This window comes from Apium graveolens, unplaced genomic scaffold, assembly GCF_009905375.1.
Source record: "Apium graveolens cultivar Ventura unplaced genomic scaffold, ASM990537v1 ctg895, whole genome shotgun sequence".
Taxonomy (NCBI): Eukaryota; Viridiplantae; Streptophyta; class Magnoliopsida; order Apiales; family Apiaceae; genus Apium; species Apium graveolens.
In genome coordinates this window covers 62,476-86,218 of record NW_027421605.1, presented here as the reverse complement: position 1 = coordinate 86,218, position 23,743 = coordinate 62,476, and the positions used below count along the sequence as shown (strand labels likewise).

General features: G+C 31.2%; 2 protein-coding genes and 1 non-coding gene across 3 annotated transcripts; 1 reads left to right on the top strand and 2 right to left on the bottom strand.

Moving 5' to 3' along the window:
- Window positions 1–508: 508 nt before the first annotated feature.
- LOC141705504 (TMV resistance protein N-like) lies at window positions 509–3,669 on the bottom strand. The gene is made up of 6 exons (XM_074508427.1): window positions 3,613–3,669; window positions 3,352–3,469; window positions 3,193–3,299; window positions 2,746–3,027; window positions 1,361–2,659; window positions 509–1,176 (listed from the first exon to the last, which is right to left on the bottom strand). The coding sequence occupies exons 1-6, from the start codon at window positions 3,667–3,669 to the stop codon at window positions 763–765; spliced, it is 2,277 nt and encodes a 758-aa protein (XP_074364528.1). The 3' UTR covers window positions 509–762.
- A 14-nt stretch (window positions 3,670–3,683) lies between these two features.
- Window positions 3,684–11,409, bottom strand: LOC141705503 (disease resistance protein RPV1-like). The gene is made up of 2 exons (XM_074508426.1): window positions 10,794–11,409; window positions 3,684–4,299 (listed from the first exon to the last, which is right to left on the bottom strand). Exons 1-2 carry the CDS (start codon window positions 11,282–11,284, stop codon window positions 3,684–3,686), a joined length of 1,107 nt encoding a protein of 368 aa, XP_074364527.1. The 5' UTR covers window positions 11,285–11,409.
- Window positions 11,410–12,645: 1,236 nt separating this feature from the next.
- Window positions 12,646–12,752, top strand: LOC141705505 (small nucleolar RNA R71). Its single transcript, XR_012568380.1, has one exon. It is a non-coding gene; the product is annotated as a small nucleolar RNA R71 (small nucleolar RNA).
- The last annotated feature ends 10,991 nt before the right edge of the window (window positions 12,753–23,743 follow it).

Sequence of the window (23,743 nt, the reverse complement as noted above, 5' to 3'; positions counted from 1 at the left end):
TTATCACATCTTTAACCAAGTTATCATATCTCGCGTTTGTTTTGTTAAAGTAGAGGATATTATTATGGTAGGAAGAGTTATTGCTTAGAATTGAAAATTTTAAAGAAATATATTACAATCCCAAGTACCATCCCTCAAAATAAAAATAAGATAAAATTTTAAAAATTATATTTCAATCCTGCACTTAATCCTTCCAAACAAATATATAATATAATTATTCAACTCATAGGATTAATTTTGATGAGATTAGTTATCCGGAAATTATAATCCTGATTAAACAAAAATGGCCTAAATGTATTAAGCCCCAGATTTAATTTTTTTTCTTGATAGGCAAATTTAACATAATTGATCACTGGGAAGGAGCATATACCAGCGAAAAAGACATAAAATCACCTTAGACATTCCTACGATGGATTGGATAAGTTGGTCAATGCAAATGCTGCAATGCAATATTTCCCCATATCTGACCTAAATGTTGTGCAAACCCAAGCACGAGTCCTGTAAAAACAAAAGCAATTGTGGAACCTGAAATTGATACTATGAAGTATGAACAATGAATTTTGGCCCAGGTGGATCCGTTCTACTTAAGGTCCATTTAAAAAGTTGCAGGAATGCTTTATCTGCAATGTTTTCGTTACACATCTCGAAGTGCAACCTGTGATATTAACCATATATACAAAGTATAATTGTAATTTTTGCTTACCTTAACAGGGAAACGAATGAAGAGAAAAATAACAGCTGTTTCACTAATTTAGAGAAGTTTCAACTGTTTAGCAAGACCACTTCCTCTCTGTTCATAGGGGTGTGATCGTATTCATCAACCATTTTGTAGAGTAAATGAATTCCATGAATCTCTGCATCCTCCGATGTCGCTTCAATTCTAACATCACCATTTTCGATTGAGAATATTGATCTTGGTATTAGTATCATCAATGATTTGCGGTAACTATTATATGATCGATCACTCCATGTACAATCACCTGTGGTACTTTTAATCGAGTATGTGAAAGAATTAGTCTTAGAGACTTTAAAGCAAAGGACCGTCCCCCCAAAAACACTTGACATATCTGGCTGCAAATCTGAGTACACTTTTGATGCTAAATGACTCGATTTTTCAATCCACTTAGGAAACTCTGATGTATATATTCTTACTTGATGACCAAATCCAGAGAATATCTGCCACAAATTACAAAAAACAAGACAAGTTAACTATCAAATATGTAAATGTGACAAAAGTAGATATAAATGTTCAAGTTTTTACAAGCTTAAAAGTTCAAATAAGGCAAGTAAAGCAAATCAAGATATATGTACAACAAATCCAAATACCATAGAAATGGTAAAAAAACGAGATTAACCAAACCTGTAACAAACGCTTTGTAAAAACGCATGCCAGAAGAGCTGAACTGCAACCTGTCAAGTGAAGTATTTTAATAGATGTTAACTTCTCCAAACCTTGAATCTCTTTCAAACCACTACAACCTGTGAGGTTCAGTATCTCCAACTGTTTCAAATCACATAAATTTGAAATACTTTCTATTGACAAACAACCATCAGCACTTATTCGCTTCAAATTTGGAGGAAGTTCTGCAATGGACACTAGACGACCACAATCTTTAAGATCAAGATTTTGTGGGTTTTTGCACCAACTACTAACACCAGAAGGTTGGGGAATGGAAACAGTCTCAGATGCAACCACACTTGCTTTTATTTCAAGAATTCTTTTAGATAGGGTAGAACCACTTGATCTTGCAAGTTTCACCAATTTTTGACGCCTACAAATATCCAAAATTTCCAGTGAACTCATGTGGCGAATAGTTTTTGGAAGCATTTTAAGGTTCTCGTTATAACTTAATCTTAGTACAACAAGCTTACTAAGATATCCGATTGAATCGGGTAATGTTGAAACCATTAGTCCCTCTGCATTGAGTTCTTTTAGGGTTTTAATATTTCCCAACTCTCTAGGCAATGCTCTCAGCCCTTGACAATACCCAATATCTAGAATTTTCAGCGCTGACAAGTCACATATGGCGTCTGGAAGAGTATTAAGCTTCTTGTTACACCTTAATCGCAGCTCAACAAGCTTACTAAGATGTCTGATCGAATTGGGTATTTCCAAAACAGTTAGTCCCTCTGCCTTGAGCTCTTCTAGGGATTTAATGTTTCCCAACTCTCTAGGCAACACTTCCAGCTTTTCACAATACCCAATATCTAGAATTTTCAGCCCTGACAAGTCACATATGGTATCTGGAAGAGTTTTAAGGTTTGTATTACACCTTAATTTCAGCTCAACCAGCTTACTAAGACGTCCGATCGAATCAGGTAATTTTAAAATAGTTAGTCCCTCTGCATTGAGCACTTCTAGGGAGTCAATGTCTCCTAATTTAGTAGGCAAAGCTTCAAGGGTTTGGCATTTCCCGATATTTAGCACTTTCAGTGCTTTTAAGTCGCAAATGGTCTCCCCAAGACTTCTCAGACTCACACAACCACACAAATTTAAGGAAACAAGCCCCTTGAAGCTTCTACTTGATATGTAAATCTCTTCCAAGCTTTCAGAGCCCTCGAGATTTAAAGTTTCTAGAAACTCGAATTTTGGAATTGTAGTAAAATTTAGAGAAGCCGGCATGTTTAGACTATTTGACTCTTGGAAATTCTGCGGAACCTGTAAAATTAATACAATTGGGAGAAATTATAAAACATTTTAATATCAGTTGCCACACATTTGAGAAACATAGCTACGGTACCTACCTCCCACATTGTTCTCAATTTGCTTCGAGGCAACGCAAGAATAACTAATTTTTGTGGAAGAAATTCTGAAGGTAAACAATTTAAAGGGCAAAACTTCCAACAAAGCCAAGTCACATCTTCGAATGTCTGCTTAAAGCTTCCAGTGAGCTTTACTTTGTTGAGGTAAAGAAATCTCAAGTTACTCATGCTTTTGAATGCTTCTGTACAGAATGATGTTTCCTCTTGTGCATGCTGAGAGCAAAGGTCGTTGTGAGAGATGATACCTTCAATAGCTTCTGTTCCCTAACATATACACATTAAGAACAAAAGCTAGTTACTTGAAATGTATACACAAAGTTATCTGAAGGAAAAGTTAATTAATGACCATGTATCATAGTTAGAAAGCCATAAGATTAAGGTGTAACCATTATCGAACATATAAAATATGTAATATATAATTGAAATTACCTTGAGCCTCCTCAATACATCACATATTTCTTTTGATACCCACAATCTACTATGTTCTTCAGGCTTACGAGGAGAGTTGTTATACGCAATTTCCCTTCCCATGTCCCCTGAGCAGACGATGCATTCCCAACTTATCCTTTTCATCTATTCTTAGTAAACATCTTTTCTTTAGACGGTCAATATTATCATTGACGACCTCGTAACAAGTTTCCAAAATTCGAACAACCTCTTCTTCCTCATGTCCGATGAATAAACAAGCAATGTCTAAGAAAATATTCTGCAGGATTGGATCAACCAATTTAACGTATCATAGCTAATGCGAAGTCTATCCTCAAGCAGCGCATAGGAAACTCGTTTAAATGAATTAATGATGCCATTCCATCTTTTCTCTTCTTGGTTAAGAAATTTATTACCATAAACCTTAAGAGCTAAAGGAAGCCCTTCAGCACCTTCTAGAATGCCCTTGGATAATTCCATTAACTTGTCGGATATCAAATTCTCTCCAAATGCATGCTGGGCAAAAGATGACGTGACTCAGCATTACCCAGCTCATTTACCTTGTATCTAGCTTCTGCCTTAATTGTATCCAGTAGATCTTCATTTCTTGTTGTGATAATGATTATGCTCTCCATATGAAATGGTCCTTCTAAGAATTCAAGTGGACTTGGGTCATCCAAATCATCAACAACAATCAAAACTTTCCTCGAACAAATTTTACTTCTTATCAACTCAATTCCACTCTGAACATTGTTAATCTCATATTTCTTACGTTTAAGAATATCATTAACAAGTTGCTTCTGTAAACGTACTTTACCCTTTTCTGTTTCTGATTCTTCTCTAACGTTGGCTAGAAAGCAGCTGCCCTGAAAGCGGTGATAGTTTTGGTTGAACACAGCTATGGCAAGAGTTGTTTTACCCACTCCAGCCATACCATGAATACCAATCCTAATGAAACTTTTTGTATCTTTGCTTTTTCTGCGGAACAATGCCGTTATGTCTTCAACACGAGAATCCAACCCCACTGAATATTTGGGAACATCTAAAGTTTTCGGGTCTATTTCAAATAGAATTCTATCAACGATTTCTTTGATAGAATCAGTTTCATACCTGAGATGCAAATCGTTTTGATATTAAATAGTGCCACAAAACTGAAATTAATTACAGAAAAGTCATATGTACTAGTGGCCTGGTAAGTAGTCGATATTCTTGCGAATGGAGGTAAGGGGGCCAAGTACATTTTTACACTCAAGAATGAAGACTATGTTTTGCAGGCCGATCTAAATGAGCTAAACAAAAGTTTAATACATGTCATTTTGTGAAAAAATTTGTACTGAATTTTGTGCACTAAGCATTTTCCCAATTTGCGTCAGGAGTACATGAGAGGGAAACGGCTCATATTATTTAGCAAAAAAAATACAGCTAACAATTGTGGAATATATCGGAAAAATCGGTATAGCTATCATTACCTTCTTATATACAGAAATCTAAATTTATCTTTCTAAAGATTCTTTTATGTATGGGATAATACAATATAGGTATTGTTGTTATCAATCTTGTACGATAAAGACATTATTATATATAACTACTTCACAAGAAAATTGCTAATTCTTAAATCACATAAACATATGAGAATTAACAATTAAATTAGGAGAAGGGTTTGAGAAAACAAACAAAGATTGGATTTAATCTCGAGTCCAGAAAACTGTCTCCTTAAAGCAGTTTCGCCCCGCACCATCCGTGTTTAACGACCTGCTTCCCAGGATAAAACGAGATACTAGTATAATCGATAGATCGAATATACTCTCAGCGAACTTGAACTGAGCCCGAGAACTATCACCGGAATATTGAAAAAATTTATGATTAAGGAGACCGAGAATGAAAGAGATGACTCTTATTTCCTCGACTTAATAAAACTGGTGCCCTAAGACTCTATTTATAAAGAGAGGCTTAAAAGGACTTGTTTTTCTTTTCGATGTGGTACATGGTATTTATAAGAAAAACTAAGGAATAGGTTTGTGCTACTCTCGATGTGGTACAAAACCACTTTTCATATTAAAATGTAAAACTTTGGAACATCAGTTCTCATTCACCTTTTACTCATTTTGAGCGTGTTAATATGCGTTGGAATCCCCTCGAAGAGAAGAATACGTTCCAATAAATACACACCACTAACACATAATGTGTCTCACTCATATAGAGTCTCAAAATGATTCACAACTTAGTCTAAAATACTAAGTTTGTCCAACAATCCCCCACAAATGAGATTGATGGTCCAGTAGCACGCACCACATAGACAGACAGACGCGGAGCTTGACTTGGTGATAGTTCCGGCGGTCAGATATAGCATACGATAGGTAGAGAATGCTCCTTGAACCTTCGCTCGAATAAGTATATCGACTTTACTGGTAGACAGTATGAAGCGATGTCCTTGAACTGTTCGACCGTTTGTGTAAACGATGACATACTCATCACTATATCTTTCCTGACTCATTCAGTTCTCATGATTATGTCCATTTTGGCCCTGGAACATCGTCCTGGTTCTGCAAGAGTTTCTAAAGAATTGTGCCTCGCAATTCTCCTTTGAAGCGGCCATACTTCTCTCTTACATAGGTGATCTTTATCTTATAGAGTAACCCGCGTTTACTCAACCGAATATTATGTATTCAAACTTGAAATCCTTGTATTCGTCAAAGATCATTAAAAGCATAAAGCTTAACCTCGTACCTTACGGGTCTCACTGTTTCATCATCATAGAAATAGGCCAGGGGTTACCCCCACAGTGATTTGGTCATCATGATTTAGTTGTCCCATTGAACCAAGTTCTTGGGATCTCCAGTCAGCAAGGTTGGGTGTCCACCATGACGCCGTTAAGCAATAGGCAAGGCTCATTCCTCTCGATGATTTGACAACTATCTCTCGGTCTAACTAGATTCCCTTGGCTTAAACAGATTCGCTCAGTTTAACCATCTGGTTAGTGGATCCAAACATTATCATTTGACTTTACATAGTCAATCATGATAATTCTCGTCGAGAATAGTTGTTTAATGTTATTATGTCCTCATCATAGATGTGAGACATACCATTTCATACACAATAATGTGATCTCCCAATTTGCATATTGATTACACGATATATGCATATTGAAGACATAGTTTCCTTGTCATTTAGGAAAATCCTTACAAAGTGGCTACTCAGCCTTTAAACTGCATTTATTTTATGCACCAGACTCGTATTCCATCATGAATCGAGCTAAGTTTAGGATTTCCATGACACGACTGCTAAGTGTGAAATGTATTCTCGAATGGCTTTTAAGTTCTTAAAGTCAAATATCTAATTTACATACTATATTCACATAGTACAATTAGATATCTTTCGTATTGCAGTCCAAGCTCACGAGCACATATCATACACCTTAAATCTCATTGCAATCACTTTCAAGTGACCAATTTCCATTGTACTCGTGCATCTACCCAGTTTACCAACTGTGTATACTATGTCTAATTTTGTACAATTTTAAAAAGTACAACAGACTTGCAATCCTTCTTGAGAGATCCTTGTTCATCTACGCTTGGATAAATATAAATCCATTCCAGCTATGACAAATTTAGTTTCGTTGATCTCTTCAAAATTCACATCACCAACATGTGACATGTATCATCTAAAACTTTTAAAGTCACGAAGATTGTAATCTTCAAATCAAAACTTTTCAATCTCATCAAGATTTTCAGAGATGATCCTCTTGTCATTACTTCTCGTAATGATCAGATCACTCACATGCAATCAATTATGACTTGCATATTATGTGTAAATAACACATGCACACTTGTCAATTCTCTGATTTTGAATCAGTTTGACATCTCATATTGACATATTTCATATTTATGAAATAACTTTACTAGTTATTACTTAAGGCTTCACTTGTTATTGATATTACCAGCTTTTAGCGTCCCAAAAACCAGCAATTTCAGTTTGCATCATTACCGAGTTTAAGCGTCCTTAAACTGGCAATCCTTATTCACATAGCAACCAATTTTGAGCGTCCTCAAAATGGCAACCATGTCATTTATTTGAAGCCATTGCTTATCATAGCAATATCAAATTTAATATGCCATTATTTCGTGTCAATGTTGTTTCACTCAACATGATCACCGAAAATACAGATTTTCTACTCTTGCTTTATCTAGAGCAACCCTCGGGTTCACATAAATAGATATTTCTCCAAATATCTATTTAGAAAGACCATCTCAATGTTCATTGATGCACTTTTAAATTTCACAATACGATAATTTTAGTATCATCTTAATGAACCTTATTCTCAAAACTCGAGAATATTTCATAAATTATATAAGGTCATCACTTTCGACTGTAATATTTTTATATCAGTCTGACCTTATACTTCCTTCAGACCCAGATATATTTTCCCAATTTAAAAATTCATTTGGGTCCTAATGCTTCTATCTCGTAAGAAGATCTATATATTTTTTAAACAAGATTCTGTCAAACAGAACCATTCTCTCTATTTCTTAACATCCTTTCCCCCACAAAGGACATAGAGAGAACATGCACAATCCATTTTCTAGTACACGTGCTAGAAAATCTTGATTTATTGACTCTCAGTAATAGTCAAATTTTCTCTTGATATATTCACTTATCAAGAAATTATACGAGAAGCGCATTGCTTCTATTAAATTTACGAGTTCACCTTCAAGCAAATTATCAAGACATTCGGGACTAGCAATTATCCAAGTCTTTTGCTCTCTGCAGGTTCATCCTCACATTCATCCAATAACTCGTAAGTTCATTTAGATGACTTTTAATTACAGATCTACTAGGATCTACTAGCTTATCGCATAAGCATTCCTAAACTCTGTAATAGTATTCTTACGAATCTCAAAAATTAGATTCATATATCGGATAATATTAGACTCAACCATTGTCTACGTATCCATCCAAAATATCTCAATTGATCTTGGATCTCATGCTACCAACAGAGGTATTGGTATCAAGTTTCGAGATACCCCCACATTTCAATTATTTTCAAGAATGTTTCATTACATTCCACTATTCATAGAAAATTCAATAATTTTCTATTTTAGATACCCCCACAATTTTAATATTTTACAGAATGTCAGAAAATATTCCAAAACTAATAGGAAATTTAATTATTTTCTTCTGTGGTATCATGTTTAAGGAACGATTAGCCCTTCGTAACTAATATCCTCAAATTCAGTGATAGTCTGAGCTGATCACAATCGTTTTGCATCTCTCTCAGAGCGCAACTCAAGCCTGCATCTACTCCATTTATTTAATGCGAGTAAGGTGCAACGACCTCATGAATATTCACGTTGCAAACATAATTTGCCCGGTGATTATTCATCATCAAATTTATTCACTACCATCTTAATTATCTGTATTAAGTTGAATTTACACTTGAGTTTATAGAGCACACATCTCTCTATTTAGTTTCAATATTGACTCGACTACGAGTACGAGTGATAAATGTTTTACTATCAAACCAGACAGTAAACACGTACTGTGTCACTACCTCTCATCTGAGCAGGTTTTACGTCATTCATTAAAACCTATAAGATTTTAATATCATGTTTAAAGAACTTCACGTGGTTCTTATCATTAAAAATTCAATTACCGAATTTCTTCAAAATATTTACATGGTTCACACGAACCTACATTTCTGGCTCACCTACTGGTACAACCATAAAAAGCCCAAGGAAGAACATAAATCTTCAATAACCCCACATTCAGTGATCCTTGATCAACTGATGCGTTAGGGTTAACAACTTTTCGGATTCTCTCCGAAGTTCAGCATAACTACTGAGATCAATATTCGCCGTATTAAGTATCATATGGATCACTTAATAGGCTCGTGTGTCACTGCCGCAGCAGACCGACACCAACACGTGAAATTACTATTTAACTGGAGGAAAAATCCAACCAGAAAAATATAATTTATGTGCCGACCCATAACCTGTACTCCAGGCCCATTAGGTTTTTTAATGTGGAGAATCCTGAGCAATTGTAAATCTGGTTCACTTCAGCTGCCCACCTCGTCACATTATTTAACAACAAACATGTTACTGCATTCTATCCAGTATTACAAGTTTGTGATATAACTCCATTATTAAAGATTAAACAATAATAATTGATGCCTTATCATCACTCAACAATGATTAAAAAATTAATCACCAAATAATCAAGTTCCATCATGAAGGGTCACATTTATGTAGCCATATCATTTAATTGCATAGCAATATCATGTTATGAAATTGCAAACACGCATGTAAACTATAACATATATGATTCTTGTATCAATATACTAATAATTCCGAAATCAATTCAGAATTAAGAAACTCTAGCTCATATATATTATCAATCACCATGTTAACAAAACATAATAAGCTATCCATTAATAGCGAAAACATGGACGAATTATAAATATGGGTTTAATCTACCAATTTATAATGATCAACCCGAGAGAGGTCACCAAATATGTCCACTTGAATATAAGTTGATCATAAATCAATAACCATTAAAGCATTAATAGCCTTATAAGAAACCAATTATCCAACAACTATGTGCTTACTTTTGCCTCGTACCTGTTATGCTTAAACAAAGCACCACTTAAAATCAAATTTATATTAATTTCAAGCACATGGCAACAAGTGATCAAAGAAATTAACGCACTAAATTTAATTTAATTAATGAGGCAAATAATGGCCACTCATATACCCATAAATAAATCCAATTTAAACAATCAAATTGACTTTTGCGTCTACTCACAAGAAAGTATGAAAATTGAAGAAAACTGTTTTAAGATTGTTATCAATCTTGTACGATAAAAACATTATTATATATATATTGAATATATAACTACTTCACAAGAACATTGCTAATTCTTAAATCACATAAACATATGAGAATTAACAATTAAATTAGGAGAAGGGTTTGAGAAAACAAACAAAGATTGGATTTAATCTCGAGTCCAGAAAACTGTCTCCTTAAAGCATTTTCGCCCCGCACCATCCGTGTTTAGCGACCTGCTTCCCAGGATAAAACGAGATACTAGTATAATCGATAGATCGAATATACTCTCAGCGAATTTGAACTGAGCCCGAGAACTATCACCGGAATATTGAAAAAATTTATGATTAAGGAGACCGAGAATGAAAGAGATGACTCTTATTTCCTCGACTTAATAAAACTGGTGCCCTAAGACTCTATTTATAAAGAGAGGCTTAAAATGACTTGTTTTTCTTTTCGATGTGGTACATGGTATTTATAAGAAAAACTAAGGAATAGGTTTGTGCTACTCTCGATGTGGTACAAAACCACTTTTCATATTAAAATGTAAAACTTTGGAACATCAGTTCTCATTCACCTTTTACTTATTTTGAGCGTGTTAATATGCGTTGGAATCCCCTCGAAGAGAAGAATACGTTCCAATAAATACACACCACTAACACATAATGTGTCTCACTCATATAGAGTCTCAAAATGATTCACAACTTAGTCTAAAATACTAAGTTTGTCCAACAATTGTACCATATCACTAAACACCAAGGGAAGTCATAATATTTACTTACATTTTCTCACGGACAGTGTGACCTGAAATCTTCCCCACCGTCTCCAGAGCAACGCGCCACTTTGCCAATGTACATATATCATAACGAGTTGCATGCTTCTCGAAAGCTTCAGCAAATTTCCCTTTCCGGTGTTCCACAACAGCTGGTTCAATCTTAAAAAATATAGGAATGACCAATCTCTTCATTGTTTCAGAATAATCGAAGATCTCTACCAGCTCATCAAGGCACCAACGCGAAGAACCATAATTTTCAGAGAGGATAATAATATAAGTCTTGGATTTTCTAATAGCATCAGGCAAAGCTCTTGCGATTACTTCTCCACTCTGCAGCTCAGGAGTATCCCTGAATGTTTTAATACTCATGCTGTCTAGGGCATTGTATAGATGATCGGCAAATGTATGTCGTGTATCTATGCCTCTGAAGCTTAAGAAAACGTCCCATTCAGTAGGACTTGGAGTTGAGGGAGTCTGATAAAAATTGAAAGAAGCCATAAATGTAGACAAGATATTCAAGAGCTTAGAAGTTTAAGATGGTTTGGATCTGTAAATTTGTAAAATGCTGTAACAGAGTCAACCAAGTCTCTATAGAAGAGAATGGATTAATATATATGGCAGAAGACGAGTGATTCATGATACTCAATTATTGTGCCAGATATGGAATGCATTTGCTTATTTTTTTATTACAATTTTTTGGCCGGACAGGGACAAACCCGATAAAGCATATAAATAAATTAGAAAATTTATGATTTTATTATAATTGACTTGTAAAAAAAATACTAGTAGCGCAATAATGAAGCTATACACTAATAGTCATAGGCGGTATTATTGGATACAATGATAATGATTCAAAAAAATTATATAAATAAGGAAACTATTGTCATATTTCAGAGCAAGGAATTGAGAGTTTTTCGACACGAGTTTTAGGAATTTATCCTATTTTATTTTGAATTATTAATATATTCGTAATTTTAAAAATCGTACATTACTTTTTAAATTATCGATGTTGAAATTTTATTATATTTTGATGTTTTACTTAAATCTAATATATAAAAATTACAAGTTATTAAATAGTGTTTATGCAAGTGTAAAAAATCGGAGATGAATATATCATGATAATAATGTTTGATAATTTGTTTACGAAAAAATTAAGTGTCAAATTTTGAAAAATGAACAGATATTCTAAAATAATTAATTTATTTATAAAAGATGAAAAAAATACTAATAAAAATATTTAAGTGATTAGTAATAAGTTATTATTTGTATATATATATATATAGAATTTATTCGATCCGAGTCAAGTTACTAAGTTAGAGCCGAGTCTGAGTTAAACGAGCCGAGTCCGAGCCGAACGGACAAGAAGTTCGGAGGGGCTCGTTTAATCATTCGAGCTCATTTTCATGTTCAAGCTCGGCTTATTTAAGAAAACGAACCGAGCCGAGTTCACTTAAATGAGTTGATCCCGAGTTTTGTTTACGAACGGCTCCGTTCATTTGCAGTCCTACAAAAAATGGAGTTTTAAATGCAAACTAGCTTTATAGCCCGTGCATGCACGGGCTTGCTTTATATTTCGTGAATTAAATTTTATTTTCCAATTAAAATTGTTAACTGTAAATTTCTGTTGTTAACGGTAAATTATTGTCGTAGCTGTATCCACTTGAAGAACTCCTGCTACCTTGCCCTGTGGCCATCTCTGAGTTGGATACTGATATTTATTATCAGCCATCAGTTCAATTAGATCATAAGCTTCCTCATAGTTCTTTGCCCATAATGCTCCACCTGATGCTGCATCGAGCATGGGTCTTGACTGTGCTCCCAACCCATTATAGAAATAATTGATGATCATCCAATCAGGCTTTCCATGATGAGGACACTTTCGAAGCATCTTCTTGTAGCGCTCCCAAGCTTCACATAGAGATTCTCCCGTTTGCTGCGCAAATTGAGTAATAGCGTTTCTGATTTCAGCTGTCTTCGCCATAGGGAAGAATTTAGTGAGAAACTTTTGAGTAAGATCCTACCAAGTGGTGATAGAACCTGCTGGTAGAGAATGTAACCAACACTTAGCTTTATCCCTCAGAGAGAATGGGAAAAGCCTCAGCTTTATAGCATCTTCAGAAACACCATTGAACCTGAAGGTGTCGCAGATCTCTATGAAATCCCTAATGTGCGTATTGGGATCTTCCGTTGGAGCACCCCCAAACAGAACTGAATTATGTCACGCTTGATTTTAAAGGTATTAGCTGTGATAGATGGCCTGCCAATGCTAGATTGAATGTCATTGATCTTGGGTTGAGAAAAATTCATTAAGGCTTTCGTTCATTCTGCTGGATCTCCCATTGTAATGAGTATTTGAAACACAAGTAAACCGTGAAAATAAAAGAGTTCGAGTCAGTGAACTTTAACGACCACTGATGACAAGCACATAAACTAAAAATTCACACCGAGTCCCCGGCAGCGGCGCAAAAAACTTGTTAGGGCGAAAACACGCGCTAAATTACACGCAAGTATACGCGTTCGCAAGTAGTATAAGATATAAATTAGATTCGTTCCTACAGAGACTAGTTTAGGTTAACTTCAATCTATGCACTTATGCAACAATGATATGGTTATCGTTCAATGCTAAGACAAATAACAAATTGGGTTTTTATTAAATTAAGAGATTATACTAATTAACATTAACTAAGAGAATTGAGGTTGAATTACTTATAAGAGACAAACATGGTATTCTAATTTCATTACTACTTCATTCAAAGTCATTATTCTTAACCTTAGCATGTGATGGTGATGACACTAATCAGAAAACACGAAACTAGTAAACGCCAACTGTTGTTATACGAATACCCTACTACCAGACATCCACAAAAGAGATAGAAGCTGAATAGACACCAACTATGTTGAGACCCTATATGTCTATAGAATTTGACAACATAAAGGTTTAATGCGCAAGTTATCTATCGTGATTACATAGGGCAAGTAAGATGGTTAAAATTACCTACGAATCATGCATAACTAATACATGAACCTATGCTAGCATGGCAACTTCTAAATCTCTATATTCACTGTCGCTTCAATAGAGATTAACACGCTATCTTATATGTTAGCTTTGTACATAAGACGAATAAGCACAACCAATACTAGGACGTCAATCAATCACCACACACCAAGATATTGAAACAAACTAACTAAAGAAATTCATAAGTAAATTCGTTAGAACCCCATGATAACGATTAGTTCATAACTAAATTCATCGTCACCATGGGCTCCAATGAAAATATGATAATAAACACAATAAGAGTATTAGGGTTTAAAGATAAATCGAAAACAAGCATCCAAGTATCAACTATATTAAAGAAAATAAAAGTCTTCTTCTCTGTAGCCATCTCGTGCTCTCTAGGTCTTCTTATTGCTCTCCCAGGTCTCCTTGTTATTAAACACTTCTTTTTTATTGATATATATAAGCTCCAGGATCTCAAAATCTTCAATTTCGACTAAAATCAGGATTGCGGTGCAGAAACGGGGCGCGGGCGCGCTATTTTCGGCCGCGGCCGTGCTGGAATAGTGATTGCTAGGAAATGAATAACACACAGAGGGGGGGGGGGGGTGAATGTGTTTTTACTGTTTTTAGGCTTTTCTTCAATTCTTTTTCGCTTGGTTGAACAAAGTAAATTGAATCTTGTAATGAAATTGAAACATGCAAGAATAAGGAACACAGATCTTTTCAAAACTCACTTAATTTTATATTAAAATTAAGAATGTTTACTACAAAATTTATAGGCTCTTTGTTTAAAGAGCTTAGTTTCTTCTTGAGAAAATTACAAGATTTTCTATCTAGATTGTTACACCTGACTGAGGGATCAGTGTTAACTTTATAATTCAGTTAACTGCTGGTTTACACAGTGTACAATAAAACATGCTATTAGCTTTTCTAAACTGTCACTTGTCATTTCTATTTATAGAAAAGTAGATCTTCCATTTTTGGCTTAGCATATCTTTAGCATCCTGTGATTATCTTGATCTTCCTTTGTCAGTTAATCTTCACCATTAATCTTGCACATTCTTCAAGCTACTTTTTGTAGACTTGTCAATCCAGCTGGTTGGATTGTTTGTTGATTATTTATCTTGAATATTGAACTGGTCTGTGATAATATCTTCCTTCTAATTATATTATCAGATAACAAAAAACATATAGATGCACCATATTCCTTCTTATAAATGAAAATAATCACAATATCGTAAATATGAAATGGTCAACCTCTTAATAACGAACAATTAAAAAGCATATAGATGCACAAAACAAATATGATCGTGATATACAAATAAAAATACATGAACTATTACTTGATAAAACACTTGAATAAATATTCAAGGATTTTCTTCTCCAAAAAATTTTGAGCGTTAAGCAAAACGTGTACTAAGATTTTTTAATGGTTATATGTGTTCTTAAGGATCATAAGAAGAGACCTCAGTAACAATCAAAAAATTTTGTTCCGTAGTATAACATGTACAATACCTCATTTATCTTGCCTAATAGGTATAGGTACTCACAAAAATGTTGCATCCGAATAAGCAACAATAATTTGATATACTCTCTTTACTATACAAAGTTTGATGGTCTTATAGTTTGATGTCCAATGATGCAGAAGAGCATGTGTGTTCCAGTAGAGGACCAACAACTGGCTAATATAATTTAATTCAGTAGACTAATGAGAAAATACAGTGTGAAGAATTAACTATAATGGATTGGTGTTTAACAGAATGACGTTTGAATCCTCAAATTTTAACCTAATGTTGTATCATGATTTGGCATTAATTAGGTGCCTCAAACTTCGACTGGCAGGCTTCAAGCACTGGATTGAAGATGATTTTTTTAAGTTCAATCGATCTACTTATATACTCCCTCAGTCCACCCAATTGTTATCATTTCTGAGGGAGTGTGCGACCCGCATTTCAAGATGAATAGAAAGTACAATTCTATAACTTTTTAAAAAAAATATTTTTTTCTAAATAAAAATAGAATATTTATACTTTTATTCCTAATTTTAAAAAAAAAACGTTATAGAACTGTACTTATTCATCTTAAAATGCATGTCGGACACTCTCTTAAAAACAATGATAATTGAGAGACGGAGGAAGTAGTAGATTTTACTCGATCGCGCCTTACGACGTTGTCTCTCATTTCATTATGACAATATTATTATATGTAAACATTTTTATTATGTTTAAAAAAAAAGCAATGGTATCATTATCATTGTTGTTACAACAATTTCAATAACCCTTTAAAAATAAAAATAAATATTTTTAACTTTCTGATGAAGTAAAAGTATTAAATACTACAACAATCTCTTTTCAACTTTTTAATAATCTTCAAAACAATGTTCCTAAATATGGGGATTTGATTGATTGATTTATTTATTTGTTGAAATAAGAGTCGAAATTCGTAACAAATTTTTATTTTCACATATTTGTAAGTTTATCAACATATCTATATGTTATAAATTTATGGATAACATATTTTTAAGGTTCGATATTCATATTTAGGTTCAGATAAAAATTTTCACTTTAATTTGACCGATAAATTATCCATTTTCAAGATTTTTATCCATATTTCGGTTAGTAAAAGATCCATAAACTTATTTTGACCGATCCTGAAATATAAAACACATCTTCAATTATAGAAATTTTGGATTGCAATTTCAATATGATCGTATAATTTATACTATTCGACTCCTTATTCTCATTTGTGCTTGAGTTTAACTATCAAAATAAAATGATTTATACTAATCTCATTTATACAAATTTGAATGACTTTTTAAATTTTGATATAGATTATCTTATAACATATATAATATATACACCAAAATATCTAATTAATCAAATTTAATTATTACTGTATATATAAATACGACACGTTTTATTTAATAAAATCAATACTCTAAATTATATTATTCAATTATGAATAAAATTATTTAATTTGTTATTGTCATAATTAAAAAAAAATGTGTGCATCACATCGGGCAATAAATTTCGTACCAGCGTATAATTTTCAAAAAATTTCCACTTTACTCCATCTTATTATATAATATATATTATTCGACGGCGTCTCACGGTACCGTCTCACATATTATTACATATTGTTATAAAAATATTATCATATACAAACATCTTTATTATGATTAAATAAATATGAAAGAGAGGAAAATTATTATTACTTTGAATTTTTCAAAATTATTAATTATTTTCTTTAACAAAAAAATAGCTGTTACAACAATCTCAAATAACCCCGTAAAAGAAAATAATGTTATTACATTTTTGATGAAACAAACCTATAATAAAAATTAATGTTATTACAAATTTGATGAAATAAAATTATTAAATACTGCACCAATCTCTTTTTCATTCTTTAATAATGTTAATAATAATATTTTTTAATTGTATGTAGTTGAATATTTTTTAATTATATGTCATTTATATAGTTATTTAATTTGTTTTCAAATAAGAGTCGAAAATTCGTAACAAAATTTTATTTTCACAAATTCGTAAGTTTAATATATATATGTGTGTATGTGTGTTAATAAAATTACTTGACGGTGTTTAAGGACGTGATCTTGCATTTCATTATACAAATTGTATCTTATAAAAACAACTTTATTACGATTATGAAAATATATTAAAGTCTTCATTATTCAATTAGGTAGGGAGGTGTCTTAATAAAAATATATAATTTACAAATCAATAATTGTTTTAGTTGTTAATCAACAAACTTCATTAATATATATAATTTAATAAACAATTTTATTATGATTATAAAAATATAAATGTCTTCATTATCTAATCAATGAATCGAACTATATTAAAAAAATTAATAATTTAATAAGTAGTAACATTTTTTTCAAGCAACTCTAAATTTTGCTTCAATTTTGTAATTATAAAATGACCGAATCTTATTTTTATCCACTACAGTAGTTACAATTTTTTTGCATATTCGCTGTTTGAGATTTTTGAAATTATATTTTTAGAAACGTTTTTTACTACTCATGGAAAGTTATAATTAAAAATTAATTTCCAATCATTTCAATTTTGTCCCGGTCATATATTTATAAGTACTAAACTTTGCCCAAAAAACTTGTTGTCTTTTATCTAGAAATAGGTTTATAGAGCAATATGTTAATAATTTTGAATTTCACTAAACCATTTATTTATTTTAATGTAATTGTTGTTGCATCAACACAAACAACCTTAAATAAAATATTATTATTGTTTTAGAAAAGAAGAATTATTAAACCCTACAACTCCAAAAAAAAATATTATTATGTCTAGAGTTAGCACCCCATCTCATTTTCCAGCCTTTCTACCCATCTCCATCCCTTTCATCTCAACTCTCTCTCTCTCTCCATTAGAATCTCAATAAATAAATAGTCGATAAACGAATAATCTCGTCAAATAAAAATATTTTTTCGTTCACAATATAATATAGATAATATATTTTGATCTCGATAAATAAATAATCTCAATTAATAAATAAAATATTTCGGTCTCAAGAGTATTCATGTATCGAGGTTTAACTGTATATTCATCTCATATAGCCGCCCCTTCTCCATCCACATAACACTTTCTCTTGTTTTATAATTTTCTTTCAACAAACATCCTCTATTTTTTTTGCTCGTTCTTCAATAAAATCAAGCCTTGGATTCAAAAGTTTGGTATAATAACATATTAAAATTGGTGTCATTCGAGAACTTTGAATTTTAGATTTTTTTTCATTTCGTTCTATTTGAGTCATTATTTGTATGTTTGATTTTCTCATTTTATGTGATGTGTCTTGCATTGTGCGGTGTGGTGGTTGTGTTAAAAATGTTAAGGTGTATTAGGAGATCTAGATATCTCACATCAGTTTCGACAGGTTTATAGTTGATGTTCAGCAAATAGATAGGTGGGGTGCGTTTGGAACGTTGTGAAAGTGATACTCAATAGTGAAGCTACCGTTTTTAAGGTAGGTGCATGTTGTAGTACTCGGGACACCACTATCTTCATTTATAATTTTCAGAATTTTGTATTCAATTAGTTAATCAATCCAGAAATAAAGTTGTTAATTATTTAGCTTATTTATTTGTTTTGCAACCTGGTTGCATGATCGAACCGATTGAGTCTATTTAAAATTATTAATGAAATCTTCTCTAAATTTTGCAAAAAAAAACCCTGCATCAGTCACATATCCATTTTTAATGATCTTGATAATAATATTTATCAACTATGAAAAGTTGATTTAATTATTTAATTTTTTTAAAATAAGATTAAAAAATTCGTAACAGAGTATAATTTTCAAAAATTTGTAAGTTTACTTTGATTTTAGGATATATGTTACTCAACGACGTCTCATAATGTCATCTCACATTTCATTATAAAAATAGTTTTATATGAAAATATTTTTTTTACAACTATAAAAATGTAAAAGTCTTTGTTATTTAAATTTTTGCATCAAGCTTTTTTAAAAAATATATGATGTAATAATTAGTAATACCATTTTTTATTAAGTAACTCAAAATTAAACTTTATTTTTTTATTATAAAATAATTGAATTTTATTTTTATCAATTATAATACATAACTATGTAAAATAATTCCAAACTTTTTAGTATATTCCATCGATGAGTAAATTTTGAAAACCGTATCATTTATATAGTTATTTTTACTCCTCGTAACAAATTGTAATTAAATATTAAATTCAATAATTTAAATATAGTCCAAATCATATTTATATAAGTACTTTACTTCCACCGATTTATCTTGAAATAAAATAATAATTATTATAATTGTTACTAAAAGTTTCTTTATTATTATACCAAATAATAAATTCTATGACGGATCACATAAAGAAAATAAATACTTTTTTTTGAAGTCTAATTATTAGAACAATAATTTCTTGTCTCTTTTTTAGTAAATTTAAAAATAATATTTGTTAATTTTGCGCACTTATTTAGTTAATTATTTTTTGAAAATGAAATTCAAAAATTCATAATATAGTAGAATTTTCACAAATTTATAAGTATATATTATCTTATTATATAATATATGTAACTCAAACAGCGCCGTCACTCATTTTATTTTACAAAAAATATAATATAATTTTTTTACCATAATTATATAATTATGAATGTCTTTATTATTTAAATTATGAATCAAGTTGTCTTAAAATAATAAATATATTAATATTTAATAATTTATTGATTATTAACAATTTTTTCGAGCCACTTAAACTTTCACTACAATTTCCTATATAGTATAAGACATAACACTATACAACAGTTCCAAAATCTTATAAAAATATCATTATAAAAATATTATCATATTAAAATATTTTTATAAGGACTATAAACATATAAAAGTGTTTATGATCTAAAATATGTATTGAGATAACTTTAAAAATATATAATTTAATAATCAACAATTTAGTGACTTGAATTAGTTTACGTCATATAATTTGTTATTACATATTGTTTTAAATAAAATTAGTAAACACATCAAAATCTCATCTACATTATTTAACAATCTTCATAATAATATTGATAAGTTACGTGTAGTTAATTCTTTTATGTAATTTTTTTTTGGAAATAAGATGAAAAAATTCTTTTAAAGTATAATTTTTTTCAAATTTGTTAGTTTACTTATATAATAATATAATATATGTTATTCGAAGACGTTGTCTCTAATTTAAATATAGAAATATTATTACACGTAAGAATTTTGTTACGATTATAAAAATTAGAAAATATTTATTATTTTGATTCATATATCAAGTAGTCTTACAAAATATATAATTTAATAATTAACCATTATTTAGTATTAGCATTTTTGTTTATCAACTTAAACTTTCACCGCAATTTTTTTTATTATAAAGCTATAAGATCTTAATTTTACCAGGCCTAAAGCATATCTGGTACTATAATTCCAAAATTTGAAAATGGATAAATGTTCTTAGTTAAATAAAATAAAGTGGATAAATTTCATGTCACAATACTACCTTATTTTATGAAATATTAAATTAAAAATTTGATAAAAAGACAATCAGGTTTGTAAAAAAATATTTGATAATTCTAATTTATTTTACTAAGTATTGATAAATTAATCAATCCATTATTATATTAATGAAATAGATAAAAAGAAATCCAAAACTAAGTGTAAAATTTTTTCTTAAAATTTTTAACCTACACTACTTTACCCCTACTTCAACAAACAAAAAAGTACACATTTTTTTTGTTGTATGACCTCAACTGAAATTTATTAGAATTAGAATAGTAATACAAAAAGTTTGTTAATAGGTGACATTAGCACACATATGCAAGGACAATGATAAGTTAGGTGAAATAAATGTTGATTAAAAGATGAAGTTTAACATATTTCGAGAATAGAATTGTGTAATCTTTTACAATATAGAATATTTGATACAAAGGAGACAACATGGTGTGGCAGAAGATTTGCAAGAAATGCAGAGTTAAAGTTAACTATGTCACATTATTTAATTTATCATGAAATATTACTTGGAGTAATCTTCCTGCAACAATTCAAGCACGTAGTTATGCAAAGAAAATAAATATTATTGACCACAATAATTCAAGGAGTTGGAAGCACACAAATATATATTATTTAGGGATGACCGTGCTTGTACAGTATTCGTCTATAAATATCATTTATCCACAATACGCTAACAATTAAGAATTTAAAAAGAACAATATATGTTGATCTTTCTCACATCATATTGTTAGAAAAATCAACTAACAAAGCCAATCATGTATTAGCACTAAATATAGAGTTTTCTTGATCTGTTAACATATCTACGGAACTTTTACACAACCTGTAAAATTTACATCAACACTAGTCCTTTTGATGAATTCACCGGGCACACTTTTGTTGTCATTGAGAGTGCACCTTCCTCACCCTAGACATATATATGCATACCACTGATCATATCTTTTTATACCTTATGAATAAAAAATATAAACTACTAAATAAATGTTCAAGAATTGACAGAGAAATATAATTATATTCTTGGCTCACATACTCTACAAACACGTATTGCACCTGCTTTAGGGCCACAATATCAATTTGGTAACAAAAAGTAAAGGTTGACAGTGTCCACTTACTTTAAAATGTGAAGCAAATAAAATTCAATATTCTTAAGGTTGGCAATGATGGTAGTGTCTAGTTCAATGTTAAGTTCAGAGCTAATAGAGAAGTTAGACTCATCCATAAGGTTTCGGTTGATACTTTTACATGGGGTTGGTCAATCTCCGGGCCTTGAAATTTTTGATTATACTAGAATGCATCCATCACCACTGTTTATAAAAGAAATGAATGCATCATCTTATGATTCTGATATGTATTTAGGACAATACTCCCCAAACTTCCATCCATCATTTCTCAATCAAGGGATATTTATTCAGTCTCCAGTTAGCTGTTGCTTCTGATCATGCAGATAGCCCTTCCATCTCATTTATCTATATCAACCTAAAATAAAGGTCAATATCCTGGAGGATTACCTATTGAAATCATACAAATTTTTTTATATACCAGAGATCCATGTGAAGTAATACAATGCCAATCTGATTCTTACTAACAACTAAATATATCCACATGAATTGTAAGCTCTTGGCCTTATAATTTTAAAATATTCTTTAGAAAAGATATAGATCTGTTTGAATATCTTTGTTACACTGTACTTTGTAGCCACACAATCAAAAGCCCGTCTATAAAATCAGAAACTAACATTGATTATCTTAGTAAATATATAGATATATTAATATATGCATCTTTTTGTAGGAGATGTGGTATACTGGAAAAAAATACTCACGAAGTCAAGAACTAACTCTGATTTTGCAAGACTCTTGACTATTTTGTAAATGATACTAATAAACATTAAATTGTAATATAACAAATAAATATATCCATATAAGGCATAAATTATATTTATAGATGGTATGTACCATCCCAAGCAGCCGATCCCCTTCAACGACTTTTTAAATTTAAAGCCAAACTGTATATTTTTAAGTGGTCTAAATAAATTTAGCTGCAGAATGGGATATGACATAATAATATCTACATACTATATTTTTATCCTTTTTTATAATAAACTCAAGTCCAGTTCTTAACTACCATAAGTATAAACAACTAAGATTAGAACACAAAACCATTGTTTTTAAGTTAGTCTAGCTACAATTAGCAATTTGATTACCTGTACACAAATTAGCTTATTGTGGATAATTGTTGGATGCAAATATGGTTAAACATAGTTCCCTTGTAAGCCGAATTTAATAGTGGTTTTAATTTTGTATTGATATACTTTCCAGGTTAAGAGTTAACATATTAATGTGCTAGGTCGAGCACTAATGTTGGGTAGTCCGCCTGGTTAGCCAAGAATGACTAAAAAGGTACTTACCGAAACTCACTTCTTGCACATGGAAAACTGCTCAGTTTCTTGAAAATAGCCCCAGTCACTACAATTAATGATCTACCTCTTTTACATTAAGGTTGTTCCATTTTCCTGCCAAAAAGAGTTGTAATGGACAGCAAAGTCACACATGGGTAAATCTGGAATACGTTACATATACTTTTATATATTGCAAAATTAATCATATCAAAAGTGATTAAATAATATAGTGATTAACAAATCAGAACTGAATTTATCATAGGAATATAGTGATTTTATGATTAAAAAATTTATGACCAAAACCGATTTTATCAAATCAGCCTATCAGGTGATATTATGATGTGGTCAAATAGTTGGCAAGAAACCCTTTTTATTTTAGGATAAGAAAAATACACTTTTTGTCTTCTATATTTAGTAGTGATATCAGAAAATAAAATTTTCTGCAAGCTCACAATTATAACGTAAAATGGCAAAAATCTTTCTTTGTATTTTTCAGGTGTGCTTAATAATTGAGTTAGAACAATACCTCATTTC